At 45.6% G+C, this 20,615-nt stretch overlaps 6 protein-coding genes across 6 annotated transcripts; 5 read left to right on the forward strand and 1 right to left on the reverse strand.

Annotated features, from left to right (window-relative positions):
* Positions 1-736: 736 nt before the first annotated feature.
* EV420DRAFT_1549932 (uncharacterized protein) lies at positions 737-3,576 on the forward strand. Its single transcript, XM_060473435.1, has 22 exons — positions 737-1,083; positions 1,135-1,213; positions 1,278-1,291; positions 1,351-1,452; positions 1,499-1,508; positions 1,563-1,580; positions 1,629-1,654; positions 1,710-1,735; positions 1,804-1,841; positions 1,899-1,923; positions 1,983-1,994; positions 2,052-2,067; positions 2,120-2,159; positions 2,212-2,321; positions 2,379-2,438; positions 2,489-2,516; positions 2,573-2,633; positions 2,686-2,710; positions 2,762-2,879; positions 2,928-2,969; positions 3,027-3,376; positions 3,434-3,576. Exons 1-21 carry the CDS (start codon positions 983-985, stop codon positions 3,096-3,098), a joined length of 1,023 nt encoding a protein of 340 aa, XP_060329597.1. The 5' UTR covers positions 737-982; the 3' UTR covers positions 3,099-3,376; positions 3,434-3,576.
* Positions 3,577-4,557: 981 nt separating this feature from the next.
* On the forward strand, positions 4,558-7,194 carry EV420DRAFT_516925 (uncharacterized protein). Its single transcript, XM_060482439.1, has 20 exons — positions 4,558-4,779; positions 4,844-5,088; positions 5,144-5,222; positions 5,280-5,293; positions 5,356-5,454; positions 5,506-5,515; positions 5,574-5,591; positions 5,638-5,663; positions 5,724-5,749; positions 5,802-5,839; positions 5,899-5,926; positions 5,982-5,993; positions 6,051-6,066; positions 6,118-6,157; positions 6,218-6,324; positions 6,378-6,437; positions 6,489-6,516; positions 6,578-6,638; positions 6,697-6,879; positions 6,939-7,194. Exons 2-19 carry the CDS (start codon positions 4,985-4,987, stop codon positions 6,729-6,731), a joined length of 801 nt encoding a protein of 266 aa, XP_060329598.1. The 5' UTR covers positions 4,558-4,779; positions 4,844-4,984; the 3' UTR covers positions 6,732-6,879; positions 6,939-7,194.
* A 236-nt stretch (positions 7,195-7,430) lies between these two features.
* Positions 7,431-10,088, forward strand: EV420DRAFT_1549971 (uncharacterized protein). The gene is made up of 22 exons (XM_060473436.1): positions 7,431-7,668; positions 7,722-7,800; positions 7,850-7,863; positions 7,916-8,014; positions 8,066-8,075; positions 8,134-8,151; positions 8,205-8,230; positions 8,290-8,315; positions 8,378-8,415; positions 8,484-8,508; positions 8,568-8,579; positions 8,634-8,649; positions 8,699-8,738; positions 8,797-8,903; positions 8,963-9,022; positions 9,074-9,101; positions 9,157-9,217; positions 9,277-9,301; positions 9,351-9,468; positions 9,528-9,569; positions 9,625-9,828; positions 9,877-10,088. The coding sequence occupies exons 1-21, from the start codon at positions 7,586-7,588 to the stop codon at positions 9,694-9,696; spliced, it is 999 nt and encodes a 332-aa protein (XP_060329599.1). The 5' UTR covers positions 7,431-7,585; the 3' UTR covers positions 9,697-9,828; positions 9,877-10,088.
* A 5,597-nt stretch (positions 10,089-15,685) lies between these two features.
* EV420DRAFT_1216962 (uncharacterized protein) lies at positions 15,686-16,166 on the reverse strand (the record flags this gene model as incomplete). Its single annotated transcript, XM_060466419.1, has 2 exons — positions 15,686-16,008; positions 16,040-16,166. Coding segments are annotated over 2 exons (450 nt in total), but the record flags the coding sequence as incomplete, so codon positions are not given.
* Positions 16,167-17,251: 1,085 nt separating this feature from the next.
* Positions 17,252-18,451, forward strand: EV420DRAFT_1644036 (uncharacterized protein; the record flags this gene model as incomplete). Its single annotated transcript, XM_060477583.1, has 12 exons — positions 17,252-17,355; positions 17,410-17,488; positions 17,550-17,563; positions 17,625-17,723; positions 17,775-17,784; positions 17,847-17,903; positions 17,959-18,019; positions 18,079-18,116; positions 18,183-18,207; positions 18,260-18,271; positions 18,327-18,342; positions 18,397-18,451. The coding sequence occupies 12 exons, from the start codon at positions 17,252-17,254 to the stop codon at positions 18,449-18,451; spliced, it is 570 nt and encodes a 189-aa protein (XP_060329601.1).
* A 539-nt stretch (positions 18,452-18,990) lies between these two features.
* On the forward strand, positions 18,991-20,104 carry EV420DRAFT_1549994 (uncharacterized protein). The gene is made up of 8 exons (XM_060473437.1): positions 18,991-19,128; positions 19,180-19,239; positions 19,292-19,319; positions 19,384-19,444; positions 19,499-19,523; positions 19,575-19,692; positions 19,743-19,784; positions 19,842-20,104. Exons 1-8 carry the CDS (start codon positions 19,049-19,051, stop codon positions 19,923-19,925), a joined length of 498 nt encoding a protein of 165 aa, XP_060329602.1. The 5' UTR covers positions 18,991-19,048; the 3' UTR covers positions 19,926-20,104.
* Positions 20,105-20,615: the final 511 nt, after the last annotated feature.

The raw sequence follows: 20,615 nt of genomic DNA on the forward strand, positions 1-20,615 counted from the left end.
CGCACCAGCAGCGTGTTTGTTTCGTCCCCCATCTCGTCGGCAACGGAGCAGATCATCGCCCGGGGGCCTAGGGGGATTTTGACACAGCCAAGCGGCGCGGCCGACGGCAGGCCCTTTGTAACAGCCCATCGTGATCGCAGTTCTTGATGTAGCAAGACAATCAAGGCCAGGTTGGGCGGCTCGATGGTTCATGGGCCCTCGCGTTCCCACTACTACTGCCACTGGCCTTGAAGTTCCTGGCTCCCTATGTCTGTGAAAGGTAACATCTTTGATCTCGTTCTGTCCCGTGGACAGTTTCTCCGCTCCATACTACCATCGTTCGTGGTAAAACACAGAATCTCACTATACCGCTATATGCTCAGTGACACGAAAGATCAAGGATGTAACCATCAGTACCGGCTGGGAAACAGCATCTATTTCTCAGTCAGAAGAACTGTTGAAGAATCCTCGACGATACTGTAGTCCTCGGAGGCTCCGAGGCGTCACAAGCTAATGAAAACTCAATGGTGTAAAAATACAATCACTGACCACCTTGACTGAACCAAGCTTCTAGCGCAGATATTAAGGGTCATGACTCAAAATACCTTGAGTGTCATACGTTCTGGCCCAAACTAAGGGACTGTTGTGGATCAAGGAGATTTCCGGCATCTTGCAGCCAGAGGCGCCAGAACAGAGACGCTGGGAAATATGTCGGAATCTTCCGAAATGGGCTGAAAACATTGCTCACACCGCTTTCTCTCGCATCCATTCCTTATGTTTCCTCAACTGATTCTGACAGTCACTGAGGTGCTAGCGCCAGTGCTGAACCTGTGCCAAAGGCGACCTCATGGAACTGTCCATAGTAGTATTATGGATCCGATTCTTTTTCTGACGGAATCACAAGAATCAGTGACAGGCCTTCTTCGAACATGATTCCAAAATGCCGTGCGTCATGCGTTAGGGATATAAGTGACTTTGTATTCCCTCAGCACTAGCGCTCGAAATGTCATCGATTCCCTCGATACCAATACCGATATCTGATATTCCCTCCGAGCTGGCAACGACGCTTGGAGCGCTTTTCATTGGGTCAACAATAGCCGCAGTGTATGGGTACTTTCCTTTGGAATATACCTTTATACTTACATCGCACCCTAGCTGTTATGGAATAACCATTCTGCAGACCGTCGTCTATTACAAACTAAATCCTGGCGACCCGTGGATATTTCGCTACTCGGTACGGAATCCTAACCCCTCGCATTCGATTTCTCTCCCTCTGATACCTTACAAAATCCGTTAAGGTCGCCTTACTATGGTATGTTACCCCCAAACTGAGGAGATATATGCTGTGTCTTAACACGTTACGATTTTCAGGATACTCGATACGCTCCACGTTGCGTTGAGTACCCACGCGCTGTATTTTTATCTTATCGAATTATTTGGAAATTATATCGCACTGCTGTCGAGGATCATTTGGTACGTCTATCAAAGTTACTTTTTTCGTGTCTAACGACACTTGTAGGAGCTTTCCGGTAACGGTCTTTCCTCGCCTCGCTGATTTTTGATGCTATGCCTCTCCCTATTAGCTGCAACTTTTGATCAATGTAAGGATCATTTTATGCTTTTGGCAAGCGGCGCTTAACTGCCAGTAGGTATTGATTAACTCTGCTGTCCAAGCGTGCGTCTCCTCTGGGTAACTGATGACTTGCGAAACTCATCTACCAACACCACAGATTATATGCTGTCAGAATATGGAAACGTTTGTCTTCGTTCTCTAAGATCTCTCCAGGTCTTGGGCTGATCTTGTGATGTATCGTGCTCTCATAGTCAGCCGTAGTTTTAAAATGGTCTTACCGCAGTTTATCGTAAGTGTTTCTTCCTCTTCATGATACATACATTCAACGTCGATATTTGGTCTCCAGTTCATCCCTGTCGCGGCTACGTTCGGTGAGACCTCTCTGTCCTGAAAGTAGGGGAGCCAAGCGACTTATCTTTATCTTCCGAAGGCACGGGACTCTGTAGGCACCGCCTCTCTGATAACGACCGGATACTAACATGAACATGCCGCTTATCAGATGTGATTTATGATGCGTAAGCCTCCCAGAGGGTCTTTGCAGTCGACCTTAATTAATATCGCCCTTAGATATACCCTCTCAAGCTTCTTGGGTGTTTCGAACATCAGAGTAGGCCATATACCTTTGATTCAGATAGACGGAAGTATCTGATACTCGGAAGCCATGCATATATACGGTTTTCTCTACCATGTCCGCAGCAGATTTCATCATTGCTGGCGTGATGTGCTTCTGCCTTCACAAAGGAAAGACCGAGATGACTACTATTTCCAGGTTAGTCTCCTATCTTAAGCTCTCTGTATGTCCTCATCTCGTCCGGACTGCTTATAGCACTACTAAAACAATCGTGAAACTAATGCGGATCGTTGTGATATCCGGGCTGTTGACGAGGTATGGTTCTCACACATGCATTGCCCTGTAAGCTAAACGTGCGTACGTAGCACATGCTCTCTTTTTACTCTCATTTCGGCAAGCATTTCCCGAGATTATTGTGGCTCTCTAAATCTTACAGCTCAACTTATCAGTACATTATCTGGCCCGACACTCTCATTTTCTTCGCAATTGGCACCTTCGTTCTACCAAAGCGTGAGTGGTTGAGTTTCTTCAGGCTTTCTTCCTGGCTGAAGCTCGCGACAAGTGTACATAAATTCCCTGCTGGCGATGTCAGTACAGCTCTTTGATCCTTTTTAAAATTGACACGTAGTTGCGTCCAGGCTGAACTCCCGCAAGAGTTCCATGTGGTCGGTCGGGAAACAACGTTATGCTGACCCAAAGATGATCCGCTTTTCTCCTCATGACGCTGAGAATGGGGCGGCTGACTCAGGACAGACGGTGTGTACTATTCTTCGAACCGGAAACTGGCCTAACACATTGTACAAGGATGTCACTATACCCGGTCTTTCCGGAACAGGAACAGATGCGGTACGTACACAGTTCTGTATTAGACATTTCATTCGTTGACCCGGTTTCTCTTTTCAGAATGTCAATCTATCTTTCCATGCTGCGGAAAGAAGCCATTTGAGTAGCGCAGGTGATATGACATTCGCGTAATGGCACGCCCAACGTTTTGTTTGATTACATGTCCGGCATCCAATGACAACTGCGAGTTTCTCCATATTCAATGTGATCCAGAACCAATAGAAGCAGCATTGCTACTAAACAAAACATATTCACCTTGATACAGAACATTTCGTGGATGGACGATGCACGCACTCCTACTCATCCTAATGAACAAGCTCAACCGATAACGCGTCCTCCCTATATCAAGATTCGATACCAATCCCCAAGATTCCGCGCGATATGGGAAATGGCAACAAAGGCATAACGAAGTAAGTCCAAGCCCAAATATTCTGCGGATTTCGATGACCAAACATGTAGGATTTTAGATTGTCAGTTTTTGCGTCAGGTAACTAAAGATAACAATGCGAAGGGACGTTCCGTACTCCATCCAGCGAAATAATTAAAAGAGTTGAAGAACAAAAAATGATCATTAGTCGTGGATGAGTCGGACAACAACGGCTGGAACATCCTGGAATACAAAGAAAATCAGCACTACATCCTTCGGAGAATTAGAGAGGGTCACCTGCGTCTCTATATGCACCTATGCATGGTGTACAGAATGTAAACAGGCAGCGCTACTTCCTGAGGGTGGGTCCAGTCCCGCTGTCGCCACTCAAAACGCTTTTTACCTTTAGTGCAGAATTTAGTCAGTCCCGTGAATTTTCCGCTGGCACCATGTCATCCATCTGCTCTGGACCAGAGCAGACTCTTTGCGAGGTGTCATATCATCAGTATCTCTCGAACGGTGGTGGGTCGAGTTGTTTACTATTCTTTCAAATTTCAAATTTTCAGTGCGTAGCCGCAAGTCGATCCTTCACCGCTTTGGTTTTAGTTCATACGTCGTCGATCCCCAGTCAGCAAAGAAGTAGTGTTGGCGAAAATCAGCATCGTATTTGAAGCAGCGATCAGTCCGAGGCGTGCTGTGATAGTAGGTGTAAGGGACGACGGCGCGGCGAGTCCCGGCGAGCAAACCGTGGCGGACATTCCCACGGTTCCTTTTCTTTCGCACTCTGCCGGCAGACTGATGTTAGATGTTTTACTTCCACACTGCGAGAGCTTTTGCGGAAGAATCAGAACATGGGACTAAAAAACTTGAGCAGTCTTTCGAATCTCGACAAAAAGTAGACTTATGGCCAGGAATACTTCCCCGTCGGGTTGCATTCATCCGAATTCATCTTGGGAAAACGAACAAACTCGACCAAAGCCTGTGCCAAAGATTATTTACTGTGCCAAGCTCGCTGCCCACGGAGTCACTCTAGTTACCTGTTATATCATCCTCAAAAACGGCCAGGATACATTCGCAAGCTCAGCGATGGCAGGCCGAAAATGAATACAAGTCTTCCGTGATCATAGGTGCCCGCATACAACTGGATGTTATAGTTGATGGCGCCATCTGCATTACAGGGTACAAAGAGCGAGCGCAGGGTCTTCCTCCGTACAGCCAGGTCTTTCTCTAAGCACAATTGACAACGAGCGGTGATAATGATATGTCATCAGATCTCCACCGCTCTCATACATCTAAAATTAACGACATCTACCCCTGATCCAACCAACGAACTATCTCCGAATCCCTCGTGGTGTACATCACAAGGTAAAACTGATCACTATCAACAAGGATCTGGACGTGTTGTCAGTATCCTCAACTTCCAGAAACCCGTACTACTTACTACAAGTGCGTGCTATGTGTTTTAGACATTGGTCCTGCCTGCATCTCTCGTGCTTGACTTGTGTCCTAGGGACCGGGAACGTATTCCTAATAATAGAAATCAATGGCAGATCATTTTCACGAAGATGATTTCAGCTGCTACACGTCGTGCCCTGGTATATAAGTGTCATAACATTCCCCGAAGCTCAACGTTGCAACGCTCACTCCTCAAATGTCGTCGCTTACCCCAGAACTCGCTGCTAGTTTTCCCCTTGGCAATTTTAGCATGGGAACAACACTAGGAGCGATTTATATTGGAGCTACTATATCTGCGGTGTATGTGCGCTCCCCTTCTAAAGTTATTCCTGATATTCACTTCACGCTATACCAGCTTTTATGGACTAACCATCCTGCAGACCGCCGCCTATTACAAACTGAATCATAATGATCCGTGGCTCTTTCGGTACATGGTATGGCCTCCTAAGTGTTCGTAGCAGTGTCTCCCGTATATTCTAAAACATATACAGGTCGCCATACTATGGTACGTTGTCGGCGAGGGGAGGGTGTGCGTCAAGCTATATTTTGATGCCCAACACTATGCAGGGTACTCGACACGCTTCATGTTGCGCTGACAACTCACGCACTCTATTTCTACCTTATCAAATCCTTTGGGAATTATTTCGCTCTGCTGAGCGTTATTTGGTACGTTAAACGGAGATTTGGCCATCTATCGAGTTCTGACCTCTGATACAGGAGCTTTCCGGTAACAATTTTCATCGCTTCGTTTCTGCATAGTGCATGAATCTCCTTCTCCTCGCTAGTTGCAGCTCGTGTTCGACGTACGTCTGATTTGTTGTTCGTAAAGCCTCATTTAACTGTTTCCAGATGTTGATCAATATTAGCGTCCAAGCGTACGTCTTCTATCGACCTGCTCTCTGACGAATGAATATACTCAGCCGCCAGCACCATAGGTTATACGCTGTCAGAATATGGAAACGTTTGTCTTTGTGCTATGAGTCTCCCTCGTGTGGACGTTGACGATGTCCTAGTCGGGCGTCATTTTGACATGGTCTTGCCACGGTTTATTGTAGGTTTTTCTTCCTGTTTACGGTACCAGCACAAACGCGATTCACGTTGGACCTCTAGCTTGTTGCTGTCGTAGCATCCACGTCCGGTGAGACTCCCTTTTGCCTGAAGAAGGAAGAGTGTAATAGTTTATTCTCTTTCAGGGACAGGTTTCTGTAAGCATGGTTTCTACCATCACTACGGCGTAAGACTGACTCAATCACACTTGGTAGACATGCTTTACAGCATGTAAGTACCCTGAGTGTCGTCATCATTTATTTCATTGATTATGATTGTCAGCTACACCCTCGCGAACTTTTTAGACATTCCAAGGATCAGGGTAGGTCGCTAGGATCTCGATTTGATAGATTTTCTGAGACATGGATCTGACCCTTGAAAGGTATCAATATACATTGTCTTCTCTATGATGGTGGCGGCCGATTTCACCATTTCCGGCGCAATGTGTTTTTACCTACACAAGGGCAGGTCGATGACTAGCTTGTCCAGGTATGCGTTTGATGATATGGTATGAGACGACTTTGCTTAAGCCGAAGAAATAGTACTACGAGATCAATTGCCAGACTGATATGGGCCGTACTAATATCGGGGCTTCTGACAAGGCATGGGTCTCGTGTTTATATGCCTGGCGGGCTGATTGTGACTATGTCTAGCATCTGTTACCTTCTTGTTCTTATAACGGTGAGTGTTTCTGTCGACAATATTAGGTCTTTACACTTCTTATACTCCTAACCTACTATAGTACATTGTCTGGCCGGATACTCTCATTTTTATTGCCGTTGGTGCCTTCATCCTACCAAAACGTGGGTCTTTGATTATCTCTTGCCCGATTCTTGACTACGACTGATCCCTCACTGACAGTTTATATAAATTCCCTACTCGCAATGTGGGTCTAAAGTCCGTCGTCCTAGTTTAAATTTGATAGTTCTTCCCAGGCTCAATTCGCGCAAAAGTTCAATCTGGTCGGTCGGAAAAGACCGAATTGTTGATCAAAATATGATGAGATTTGCTCCTCATAGTGCTGGAAGTGGGATGGGACAGACAGTACGTGCAATCCTTTCCGATCCAACATTCAATAGCCTAATATGAAAAATTTCCTTGAGAATATTACTATCCCTGGTCTCTCCATGACTGGAGCAGAGACGGTGCGTAGCGCGTTCCGTGAACTGTAAAGCATTAAACGACTTGAAACTCCTTTGCAGAATATTAGTATACTTCTACCTGTAGCGGAAGGAGATCATTCCAACGGTAGCACGGGTGGTATGACATTTGCGTAATGACATGTCCTATTTAATTCGATTATATGACCTACATTTCAATGACAATTGCTAGTTTTTCCACATCCCGTCAAAGCCTATGGGTTAGTTATTGAATGATAGTGTTAGCAACAACCCTTTTAACAGTGTTAAAATCACTTATTCCATAAAGGAGCATCCGGGCTAAGTAGTGGTCTCGTGTTGTAAATCCTCGCGTGCGGCATCAACCTCAGCAACCTCGAGGCTCGCGTCGCGTCGTGATCACGCCTCTGGATCATGTGATCACGACATGTCCGGACCGCACAACGCCGTCGCCGCCAGCGCTCCGAATGCGGTGCACGTTTCATGTTTGCACCGAAGATAAAGATTCCGATCTTTTCTCAATGAACGGCAGACCATCTCTGGAGGTGTTTCAAACCTTGAATCTATGTCCTTCCTCAATATATAAGTTGTGTGCTGTTCATTCCTAACGTTCTCCCCACTTGACCCCAGAAATGCCCCCGCTCACCACCCCCCCTAACCTGAGTGTTGTAGATACATTTGGAGCTGTTTATATTGGTGTTACCATAGCTGCAATGTACCGTATGCTTCCTTTCAGATATCTCTTTTGGGACTTATTCCACTTTCTAGCTTGTATGGCATCACCATCCTGCAAACCGCCATCTATTACAAGGTAAACCCTAACGATCCGTGGGTCTATAAATATGCTGTACGAGATCCGAGTTCTCCCTTCCTACCTTTCTCATACGACTTAACAGGTCGCTATACTATGGTATGCTGCCAGCAAGCTACCAAACTGTATCTTGACGTCCATCAAATTGTAGGATACTCGATACACTCAACATCGCCTTGAGCGCCCACGTACTCTATTTTTATCTTATCGAATCATTTGGGAATTACTCTGCTCTGTCGAGGGTCATTTGGTATGTAAATCGGAGCCTGTTTGATCATCATTGTTCTGATCTCACACGAAGGAGCTTTCCGGTGAACATCTCTCCTTGTTGCATTGATGTGCAATTAACGAGTCTTCTCGCCTTGATAGCTCCAGATTGTGTTCAATGTGCGCATCTTCGTTTGTCATTCATTTTGCGAGTCGTGTTTGACTGTTTCTAGATGTTAATTGCTTACGGAGTTCAAGCGTGCGTCTCACTCAATCTGCTCTCGGATGATCAGAATGGCTTATATATCGGTGCGGCAGACTGTATGCTGTGAGGATCTGGAAATGTACGTCTTCGTTCTCCGAGTAAGCCCTTGAACTGTTCTTCCAATTCATCATGCTCTCGTAGTCGGCCGTCATTTTCATTTGGCGTTTCCCTGGTTCATTGTACGTGGCTTGCCACTGGCTCTTTTCTCTTCATAGAAAGCGTTCCGGTACTGATAGCTGACTTGCAGTTCCTTGCTGTTGCAGCTACGTTCGGTAAGTTTTCCTGTAATCTGAAGAAGGGGGTTCGTAATGACGAATTGGCTTTCTTGTAGGCACAGGAATCTGTAGGTATCACTTTCGCAAAGTTGGCGTGGTACTGACTTACTCGCGCCTGCCAGATGCAGTTTACGACACGTAAGCACCTGGGATATATTGCCTTTTACTTCATTGATATCATTATCAGATACACTGTGTCGAGCCTTTCAGACATTTTAACCAATAGGGTACGTCCTAGGTTCTTAATTCAAGCGGACGTGAGGACAAGGATCTGTTTCTAACAAGATATCCATATACACCGCCTTCGCCACGATGGTGGGGGCCGATTTCGCCATTTCTGGAGCAATGTGCTTCTACCTCAACAAGGGCAGGACAATGACCAGTTTTTCCAGGTGCGTTGTCACTGACCTTGAGACGTATGAATGTTTTTTTCTTAAAGTATGAGAGATAGTACGACCAAAATCATTGTGAGATTGATGCGAGTCGTAGTGATATCTGGGATGTTGACAGGGTATGATTTTGTGTTTTCAGTACCCTATGAGCTGATCATGAGCATACCTAGCGTCTTTTCCCTTCTCACTCTCGTGGCAGTGAGCGCTCCTCAACAGTATTGCGTCCTTCCCTTCTGATACTCTCAGCCTACAGTACATTGGTTGGTCAAAGACATTTATTTTCATGGCCCTCGGTACATCCATTCTACCAAAGCGTAGGTCTTTGATTATTTCTTAACCGCTTCCTGACTACGACTGAGTGCTCGCCCAATAGTCTACATAAACTCCTTACTCGCAATGTGGGTCTAGCATCTATCGTTCTCTTTTAAATTCAATAGTTCTTTCCAGGCTGAATTCACGTGAAAGTTCAATGTGGTCGGTCGGAAAAAAACGACCTGTTGACGACAAGACAATCGAGTTTGCATCTTACCACGTCGGAAGTAGAACAGTTGGTTCAGGACAGACGGTGTGTACAATCCTTACAGCAACTGATATTCAATCGACTGATGCGGAACCCTCCTCGAGAATATCACAATACCTGGTCTCTCTCTGACTGGAACAGGGACGGTACGTACGGTGTTCCCCGATCCCATTCTATCGGCTGACCACAACTTCCTTTCAGAATATTTCCGTACCTCTCTCCGTAACGGAAGGAAGTCGTCCGAGTAGTACAGGTGATATGACGTCTGTATAAGAATATGGTTCTTTCATGTCATTCAACTTTACGCCGATGACTGGGTCCTATCCTTCTGCATAGTACAGATCGGAGTAGCAGAAGCAGCACTGCTATCCGCAGCATCACCAATGCGGAGTCGGTTCCTACCAGCCTGTGCATGAGAATTAAGCTCAAAATCCTGAAAACCAGGATGACGTACTACAAAACAGCCCGTAAACAATGCGGCAAGTGTCATGGTTGATTTGACGGATAAACAACAACGACAGTCGTCGGTGTGCGAAGTATAGCTCGCGTGAGTAATTCTGGGAATCATCAGAGACATTGGCTGAAGAATGGTATTCTCTTCAATATGTGTCGCAATGTGCTGTGGAAAGCTGAGGGAAAAAGCGTAGTTTTCGACTGCTGACTCATCGTTATTCACGTGTAGCTGGCAGTCGTCAGAACTGCTTCCATTTCCATTGTTCCCAGACCCACGGGAATTTTCGCAATCAGTTTGAAGGCACAATCGTATATCTTCCGGATGCAAGAATGCCTAAGGCACTCGGTATCTGTTAGATGTGATCCTAAGAGGAGAGGGCAGTGTCCAAAGTCGTCAAAGTCTACAGCATTTAATTCTGCGCAGTTGCAACCTCCAAATATACACGTAATGGTAGAATTGATGCCTTTTCTGTCGAAGTACTGGATGTTGTACCGATATGGGAGAGCGATGGGAACCCAGACCGCAGCATTGCGCAACACAATCACGTGTCTGATGGGATTATCGCTGCCACCACCTCACTGAGGTATTGAGAATCGATCTGTTACGAGATATACCGGTCTCTGCAAATCCGAGACTCGTGTCCAGTTGATAATCAACGAATAGCAGCTCTTATACCCATCTGTCTCGGCCCTTTCGGATGGTTTGGTTGAACTGAATCTTGTTGAAGACTATTAACAGGTGCTGTAAGAAGGATCAAGGAGTACATGATCATGATCATCGAATGCTGACACGATACGTACTAGGATACATGAGGATGCGTATCTCCGAGTCTCTCATGGTAGGTATCGCAAGACAACCCTGTTTTTTTTTCCCAACGACAACCTACACCTATATTCCGAGTTACTTTCTTATTTTTCCCCATCCAAATACGTTTCTGATGAAGAACGAGTACATGATCTACGGCGCCGACACAGACATTGCTCCTGCTCACTGCACTGTCACGTCTCGTGGTTTGAGCATGAGGGATCCGAAATCTTTCTCCATCAATAGGAATCAGCGGTAGGCCATCTTCAAAGGTGATTCAAAAGGCTGTGCTATCCGTTCATATAAAGGTGATGCCATGATCCCTCAATACTAACTCCTAGATGTCGTCTCTTACCCCAGTACTGGTAGCTGATACATCCTTCATCGAAACAACACTCGGAGTGATATTTATTGGGGCTACCATAGCCGAAGTGTAGGTATGCTTTCCTTTGTAATTTGCTCTCAGTGCTAATTACATGCGCTAGGCTCTATGGAATCAGTATTTTGCAGACTGCCATCTATTACAAAGTCAATCCCAATGATCCGCGGGTCTTTCATTATGCGGTACGGGATATTAAACTCTGGTGCTGGACCTCTCATACATTTTGAAATGTGCACAGGTTGCATTACTATCGTATGTTTCCTGTAAGCCGGGAACAAATCAGGATATATCTTGATATGCCATAATTTGCAGGATACTTGATACGCTCCATGTTGCGTTGAGCACACACACTCTCTACTTTTATCTTATCAAATCATTTGGAAATTATACCGTCCTGCAAAAGATCATCTGGTACGTAAATACAATATTCAGCCATCCATCGAGTTTTAATATCGCTTGCAGGAGTTTACCGGTAATATCCTTTCCTTGCTGCGCACACAATATATGAATATCATTCTTTCCAAATTCCATCAGCTGCAAATGACTTTCAATGTGCGCTTCAGTGTATCATTGAGCGCCGAGCCTAGTTTACTGTTTGACCGTTCCTAGATGGTCGTTTCTAACTCTGTTCAAGCGTATGTCTCTCCTTGACCTGCTCTCCTCTGATTATGGGAACAACTTACTCCCGTTACACAGATTATATGCCATCAGAATTTGGAAACGTTTGTCTTCGTTCTTTCAAATGTCGTTCAAGTTGATCTTTTGATGTGTTGTGCTTTCATAGTTGGCCGTCGTTTCCATGTGGTCTTGCCATGGTTCATTGTAAGTCTCTATTCCTCTTTGCAATACCTACTATGAGATTCGCCATTGATATTTCAGTTCCTATTTATCGCAGCTTCGTTTGGTGAGCCTTCATTGGGCCTGAAAGGAAGAACATGCCGACTTAACTATCTTGCAGGTATTGGATTCTGTAAGTGGCACAGTTGTAACAATTTATGGCGTAGGACCGACTTGATCACACCTGTCAGATGGGATTTACTGCATGTAGGCCTCCTCCTGGGAAGAAGTACTGTGTACTTCATTGATATTATTGTCAGATTCAACCTCTCGGGCTTTACGGAAATTTCAACTTTGAAGGTATCTCCCAAGTTCTTGGTTCAAATTGACATGAGAACAAGGAACTGATCATTGAAAGATAACTATGTACGCTGTCTCCTTCAGTACGGTGGGAGCCGATTTCGCCATTTCCGGTGCAATGTGCTATTACCTGCGCAAGGGCAAGTCGATGACTAGCATTTCCAGGTGCGTATCCGATCATGATCCATCGTGGATTTGCTAACATCAGAGGAACAGCACCACGAAAATAATCATGAGATTAATGCGGGTCATAGTGATATCCGGGCTGTTGACCAAGTAAGGATCTCATGTTTACAATGCCTTGCCAGCCTACCACGAATGTATCTAGTACATTTGCCCTTATTGCTTTCGTGACGGTTAGTATTTTTGTCGATGATATTGTGGTGCTCTCTCATCTTTCCCCCAACCTAATAGAACATTCTCTGGCCTGATACTCTCATTTCCGTCGCCATTGGATCCTTCATTCTTCCAAAACGTCAGTACTCAAATCTATTTCGCTTGTTTCATGACTAAGATATCGACAGTCTACATGAACTCCCTACTCGCGATGTGAGTCCAGCCCATCTGTCCCTATCAAATTTAATAGCTGCTTCCAGGCTCAATTCACGCAAGACTTCGATGTGGTCTATCGGAAAAGAACACCATGTCTGCAAGGAGATAATCCGACTTGCTCCTCATAATGCCGAAAGCGCGGTAACTGATTCAGGACAGACGGTATGTATAATCCCTTCAGTGCGATTGGCTTGCCTGACAGTTCCCATGAGAATATCACAATACCCAGTCTCTCGGTGACCGGAGCAGAGACGGTATGTTATACGTTCCGCAAACGTTCCATTGGCTGACCTGCAACTTTTTGTTAGAGCATCAATATACCTCTCCCCATAATGGAGAGAAACCGTTTGAGTGGTAGCATCGGTCATATGGCATTTGCGTAGTTCCTTTTACTTGTATCTAGATATTCTGCCAACTTCACAGCGGAAGCGCACGCCGCAATGATACGTACGATAGAAATCATTTGATACAGGTTCTTTTTTAGATATAATTTATTCTAATGATCGCAACAAAGATAAAACTGATCAAGCACACTGTTAAAAACGCGGGCTCTCATCGGCATCGATGAACCCGCTTCTAACAATCCCGTACTTGCCTTGGAGAAGAAAAACCAGCACAGATGTCAGAGATTTGATCGCGACAGTGCATCACCGACCTCGTTCTCCCACAATCAGAGTAGGCGAAGCTTTGCGAGGCGAATTGAGAGGGTGCAGAACACGTCTTCGCGTGGCTTGGCAATCGAGCGTGAACATACTTCAACGTGCTGTGCTAAAACATCCGAGCTCAAAATCATTAACATTAGCTCGAAATGCAGGCCAACATGGCATACCTGCCACAACCTCGAACACAATGGATAGTCTTAGAGAGGCAGTGGTAACACGAACGCCGAGGAAGGCTGAGGTTGAACATCTGCGTTAGCTAATGGACAGCATACTGATTGGTTTCTCGTTGACATACAGCGATTTGTTCCGCAAGACCGGAGAAAAGAGCGACATAGCCTCACTGAAAAAAACTCGTTAAGAAGTGTTGCAAGGTGCTACAAAGACGTTCATTAGCAAGTTTTCCAGTCATGCAAACGAAGAGCCACACTCCGGAACACAGGCGCCCCCTTTCCAATGAAGAAGGATCGTTGACTTCAATGCTTTCTTCGTCGTTGTTGGTGCTGATAATTACGGCTTTTCCTGCCAACCTCCGCCACGAGCGTTCAGAAGGTGTTTAATACATCTAAAGAGATCGCGATGAGTGGACGGTCGGGAAATTGAGTGAAATAATATCCACAAGTCACGATGTTCCGCTAATGTCCATGCGAGAGGCTACGGAAGCCTGGCTGCTTTCTTGTCCTCCCGTAACCTCCGTGTTTTCGCAATAGGATCACTAGGATCCAACCGGAACTTTCGCTGTTCGATCACACGACTGCACACTTTGAACGGTATGCCATTTTGACAGGCTCGGAAAGATCTCAGTTGGTTGGTTCCTAGCAGGTTTTGCATGAGTAAAGATCGACTCAAAATTTCCCCGAAAAAACGACATACTACGAATAAGCTTGTAACACGATGTGGCGAGCGACGTCGTTCATTTGAGGGATAAGCGATGTCGGCCGTTGGTGCTCTGAGAGATTCCAGGGTCTGCGTCCCTTCTACCCATCAGGCAAATTTTTTTGGCAGGTCGAGGGAAAGAGCGAAAAACAGGCAGGTAGTTTTCTTGAAGAGGCTCTGGAACGCCCTCGTTTTGGCAACGTTTGTCTCCAGCGCCAGGTAGCCCTACTTGACCCGAGCTGACACTGCGAAGAAATTGGATTCGTATGTCTTCTAACAACACGAACATGAAACCACGCACCCGTAATGGCAATCTATAGAATTCTGTTGAACTTTCAAAAATTCGCAGGATGTATGAATGTTGTCCCACGTATAGAATGATTCTCCTCCCATCGTGTCCTTTCCTTATTGTCATCGTGAGCTATAGCCCATTTTTTTGTATGAAGGGTAAATTTACGCACCGTGGTCCCCACATGCTCCTGCAGTACAACACCATCTCGTCTGTTCCTATCCCAACAAGTTGCCATCGTTTTGGACCTTCGACGTGTGATTAATTACCCGCTTGTCGTTACCTCCATTGATCCCAGACCCATGCGAATTTTTGAGATCTAGAAAGCGGATTATTTTTCGGACTGGTCACTGGAGAAAATCTTCAGGTGAAGGCGGTGTCGAAAGTCATCAAAGTCTCAGGTAAGGCTGCACAGCTGCAACCCCCAAATCATGCTGAGCGGAGCATGGATGTCGAATGATAACGTCTGTACGACGAGAAGACGATTTCGATTTTTCCCACGACGCGCTTCGCAATCAACAGTTCGACGGCGATCACATATCTGATGTCACCTTCTCTCAGTGACAGTCCATCCACGATGCCTCGCCTGAGATTCAAACCGACGGATTTCACCGTCCACACCGCGTTCTTTCCCTCTGAACCGTATATTGTATGGTAATCCCACTGGCTCGCCGTCCACGTCATGGGTATTCAAGGTCGATGAGCCGTGGACGAACAAATGGACCCTGCATATGTTGTTGGAAATCAGGAACATGGGCATAGAGGAAGCTCGAGAAGCGGTCGTCGTGGTGGTCAAAAGGATGAAACAGTTACTATTGGTCGACTCTGCTAAATACAAGCAAAACAGTAAAACAGTATGAATTGGTCGACTCCGCTAATACAAGCTCAGGTAAACAATAGTAAACTACTGTGGACCTCGCCGACTCGTCAATAAGACCAAAGGAGAGGAAATCTAAGTAGAGTAAAGTAAGATAGCTAGACTGTTGTTTTCAGGACATTTGTATAATATCGGTCAAGAAATCAGGAACAGATACAGTCGACGGTTTAGATTTTGGGGGCACTGATTGTCCACATGTACGTGTCTCGCGGATCATCTTTTGGTGCTCACTCCATATCCTGCCTGCGAGCCGAATAGCTGCGGAGTGCCACGTATGCAGGAATCGTGTCTGCAACCGCCTGCTCTGGAAGGGAGACCGTTTTACAGTGAGCGCAGATGGGAGTGGTGGCAAGATTCCAAGATAGTACTGAGAGATATGCCGAGGCCAATGATTACCGTCCATAAAGATTCTGTGTACGAGATGTAGGAGAGGTACGCAGATGGATAAAGGGACGTCTGCATTGTGCAGTATTTGGGCGGTATGGGTGTGTATGGCTTCATTTGCTTCGTCGCGCAGGTGATTAAATGATGGGCAGACGACGAAGACATGATGAACTGTTTCCAATTCATTACACCCGGCAAGGACACAGTGGAGACATATCTCCAAATCGAAGGAATCTTGTGTATGCGCAGTCAAGTTGGGCAGAGCGAGCGTATAGCTGTACAACGGCAGAGTACGCGGATGAGGCTCGAATGTAAGGGTGTTCGGGTGGAGCGTAATTGTCGTACAAAGGCAGAAGCATAGTGGTAGCAGGGCGGAAATTGGCATGAGCCACGGTGTTGGCTGTGAGGGCCGAAGACACGTAGGATGGAATGTTGGATTCAATATAACCGTCGATGGAATTATATAACACGAAATGATCCATAAAAAAGGTAGGTACTGGAGCGGGAGGAGGACGAAATAATGTTGTTTGAACATAGGTGGCGAGGTTATCAGCGATGTTATTTATTTGAGAAGGCATAGATGTTGAATTGGCATGAGCGGGAGTGTAGACGATGTTGTGAGGGTTTTGAGTGTTTGAATGGGTGATGTTATATAGAAGCCAGCGATAAAGAGAACGTGCAGGAAGTGAAGACCATTGTCGATGTTGAAATGATGGCAAACGGGCGGAGGATATCATTATTAAGGTACCAAATGTCACGTAATCGAGTAGTAAGCAGGCCAAATATAGTACGGGTATACTACCGAGTTCGATCTCCAACATATGTGAATACATAAAAGTTTCAAAGTGATACACCTAGCAATCTCGTTACTTTACGAGATACTTCTTGGACACTCCAGTCTCTGCAGTATGTTGTAGAAATTCAAAATTAGCGTGACTTATACTTATATTTTTCCAGCTGTTTGCGAAGTCCCGTCCCCCAACAAAGTCATTTGCGCCGTGACTTCAGTACTCAAGCCAAACTCAAGCAGTACATGATCTTGATCTTCAAATGTTGACCCGAGACACGGAAACACGTAATATGAATTACGGCGATCTATCCCTGGCGCACCCACGACATATCCATGATACAGATTCTTATCAATGAGGACCTACGCTGCCCGTTTTCCGAGTTACTCTCGTACCATCGCTCATTCCAAGCCTTTAGTGATCAAGATCTATTCTATGCTATGGAAGTGACATAGACATCGCTCCTGCTCAGTGCGCATCTAGCACTTGAATTGGGACTTGGAGATCCGGAACTTTTGCCTATCAACAAGGTTCAATGGCAGGCCATCTTCGAAGGTGATTCCGAGTATTCTATGCCGTCCCTTGGTATATAAGTGACCTCCTGCTTCCTTGACACTAACCCCCAAATGTCGTCACTTTGTATTCCAGTGCTGGCAGCTAGTACACCTTCCAACTTTAGCATCGGAGGAACGCTCGGAGCAATGTATATTGGAGCTACCATTGCTGCAGTGTACATGTGCTCTTCTTCAGACTTTACTCTCTCAATACTTATTCCACGCTCTAGGTTCTACGGGATAACCATCCTTCAGACAGCTATCTATTACAAACTGAATCCTAACGACCCATGGATCTTTCGCTACATGGTACAGAATCCTAAACTCACACGCTAGAAGAACTCACTTATGCATTTTGAAACTTGCACAGGTCGCTTTACTATGGTACGTTTCCCGCAAGCCAGAATTAAATACCAAGGCGTACCTTACGGACTACAATCTGCAGGGTACTCGATACGCTCCATGTTGCTTTGAGCGCACATGCACTCTATTTTTATCTTATTGAATCATTCGGAAATTATCACACGCTTTTCAAGATCATCTGGTACGTAAATACAATGTTCGGCCATCTATCAGGTTCTGATAGCGCTTGTAGGAGCTTTCGGGTAACATTCCTTCCTTGCTGTGCACGTAATATATGAATCCCCTTCTTCCCAAATCTCGTTAGCTGCAGTTCGTGATCAATGTGCGTCTTCGGGTATCATTTAGTGATCCTTGGTTGACTGTTTGTAGATGATAGTTGCTTTCTGCGTTCAAGCGTGTCTCTCCTTGATCTTCAGATTGTTGGAGCAACTTATCCCGGTTCCACAGATTATATGCCGTCAGAATCTGGAAACGTTTGTTTTTGTTCTTTCAAATATTCGGTCGAGTTAATCTTCTGATGTGTCGTGCTTTTATAGTTGGCCGTCATTTTCACGTGGTCTTGCCCTGGTTCATTGTAAGCCGTTCTTCCTCGTTGCGGCGTCCATGCAAAGTCGGCTCGGCATTGATATTTCACTTGCAGTTCCTTTTTGTCGCAGCTACATTCGGTGAGTATTTTGTTGGCCTAAAGGAAGAGCATGCGACTTAGTTTTCTTGCAGGCTCTGGACTCTGTAAGCCATAGCTTCGCCAATCACGGTATAGAACTGACCCGATCACACTTTCCAGATGTTATTTACGACACGTAAGTACCCAAGGCCTGGGAGCCATCACCATTTATCATTGATTTCATTGTCAGGTACACCCTGTCGAGCTTTGTACAGTGCGTGACGCTCAAAATCGACATCCCGTGACCACTATTTTTGGGATCGCTACTGTGCCATGTGATGTCACACATTCTTGGAGAAAACTATCGGAATCGACTTGTAATAAGAAGGACTTTCAACGTATCTGATTACTTTTCCCTCAATATTATTTTTAAAATTCGAGACACCCCGAAATCTGGAATTGGACCCTGAGACGACCCTGACTTCTATATATGGGTGTATATCCGGCTGATATTGTTGCAATTCCTCGCGAGATGCTTCCATAGTGCCAGCACTTCCGGTAAAATCCTCGGATAGTCTTTACATCCCATGAAGTTTGGAGAGGCATCAAGATTTATCAATAGGACTGGCCCCTTACTATCGGGTTTTCCCCCTCAAAATCTGGAAAAAGTCACGTGATTTATAAAAATCCAAATCTATGTGTATATTGCCTACTTTCCTTCCAAATCTAAAAGATCTCGGCCTAGATATGAAAATTCCACCCATAAACGAGATGCCGGGTTTAAGTGTCACGCACTGTAAACATTTCGAATATCAGGGTAGGTCCACAACCCTTAATTCGAACAGGCACGACGACGGCGATCTTATTCCTGAAAGGTGTCCATATATGCGGTTTTCTCCACGATGGTGGGAGCCGACTTCACGATTTCAGGCGCAATGTGCTATTACCTGCACAAGGGCAAGTCTATGACTAGCATGTCGAGGTGCGTATAGGATCATAAGCCTTGGTGGATCTGCTAAAATTGGAGGCATAGTACTACGAAGACAATCATGAAATTAATGCGGGTCGTAGTGATATCTGGGCTGTTGACTAGGTATGTGTCTCGTGTTTTCGATGTCTTGCGAGCTGATTATGAGGATATACAGCGCATGTTCCCTTCTTGCTCTCGTGACGGTGAGTATCTCCGTCGATGGTATTGTAGCTCTCTCTGAGCCGTCTTGTTCTCCCAACCTAATAGTATGTTATCTGGCCCGATACTCTCATTTTCATTTCCATCTGCGCCTTCATTCTGCCAAAGCGTCAGTGTGTTTAAATCATTTTCGCTTGCTTTCTGACCAAGGATATACCGGCAGTCTATATTAATTCCCTTCTCGCAATGTGAGTCCAGCCCTTTGATCCCTACTGAGTAAGTTTAATAATTCTTCCCAGGCTGAACTCCCGGAAGAGTTCAATGTGGTCGGTCGGAAAAGAACGTCAAGTCGACCAGAAAATAATCCGTTTTGCTCCTCACGATGCCGAAAGTGAGGTAACCGATTCACGACAAACGGTGTGTACAGTCCCTTCGGTGGGGTTGGCTTACCTGACAGTTTCCTTGAGAATATAACTATTCCTGGTCTCTCCGTGACTGGTGCAGACACGGTTCGTACAATGTTTCGCGACCCTCATTCCGTTAGCTAACCTTGAAATTCCTCTCAGAATATCAGTATACCTCTTCCCGTAACTACGACGGATTCCGAAAGAAGTCATTCGAGTAGCATGGGCGATATGATATTTGCGTAGTGATATAGCTCTTCCTGTTCAGTCCTACCATTCTCCATAATGATTAGGCATTCATCTGGTTCCTATACCTGCGTGCGGTTCGATCAGTCGAGCGGAAGTGGAACCAACGTTGATACCCCACTACGCATACTACAATGGCCATTGTCACTAGAAAGTGGTTATCCTTTACGATGGTCGATAATAGGAAATGATATAGTAAAATTAAGCAAGGCCTCTGTCATGGACACAGTAGAGACTGGTGGCACTTTACGAATAGTCGTTCTCGTCGACCTCGATAAACTAGCACGCTGATACCATATTTTCCAGAAAGTGGTAATTACTAATTAGTATTCTCACACGGAGGCACACCAGGACGAGAAAGACTCTGCCATACGAATTGAGATGGGAGAGGGAGTATAGGAGAATCACATTTAGCACAGCCGTACCACAGCTCTTGGTGGTGGCAGGAGCGGGGACGCTCGGGATAAATCCAGATTCGGAGTCCGGACCGGATCGCGTGACTGGTAGCCAGAGGCCCGGGCTTTTTCGGTGCGAGCTTTTCCCCATTTCATCTCTAGTTCCGGTGGTGGTACATGGCGACTCGTGTATGAATGATTTTCAAGCCTTCCAAGTCGACAATCATACGTCTGATGTCATTTTGCTCTCCTTGCCTCCCTCCACACGCGTACACCATCTTCAAGTTTCCCTTTG

The sequence above is a fragment of the Desarmillaria tabescens genome (genome assembly GCF_030435595.1).
Source record: "Desarmillaria tabescens strain CCBAS 213 chromosome Unknown EV420scaffold_22, whole genome shotgun sequence".
NCBI classification, from domain to species: domain Eukaryota; kingdom Fungi; phylum Basidiomycota; class Agaricomycetes; order Agaricales; family Physalacriaceae; genus Desarmillaria; species Desarmillaria tabescens.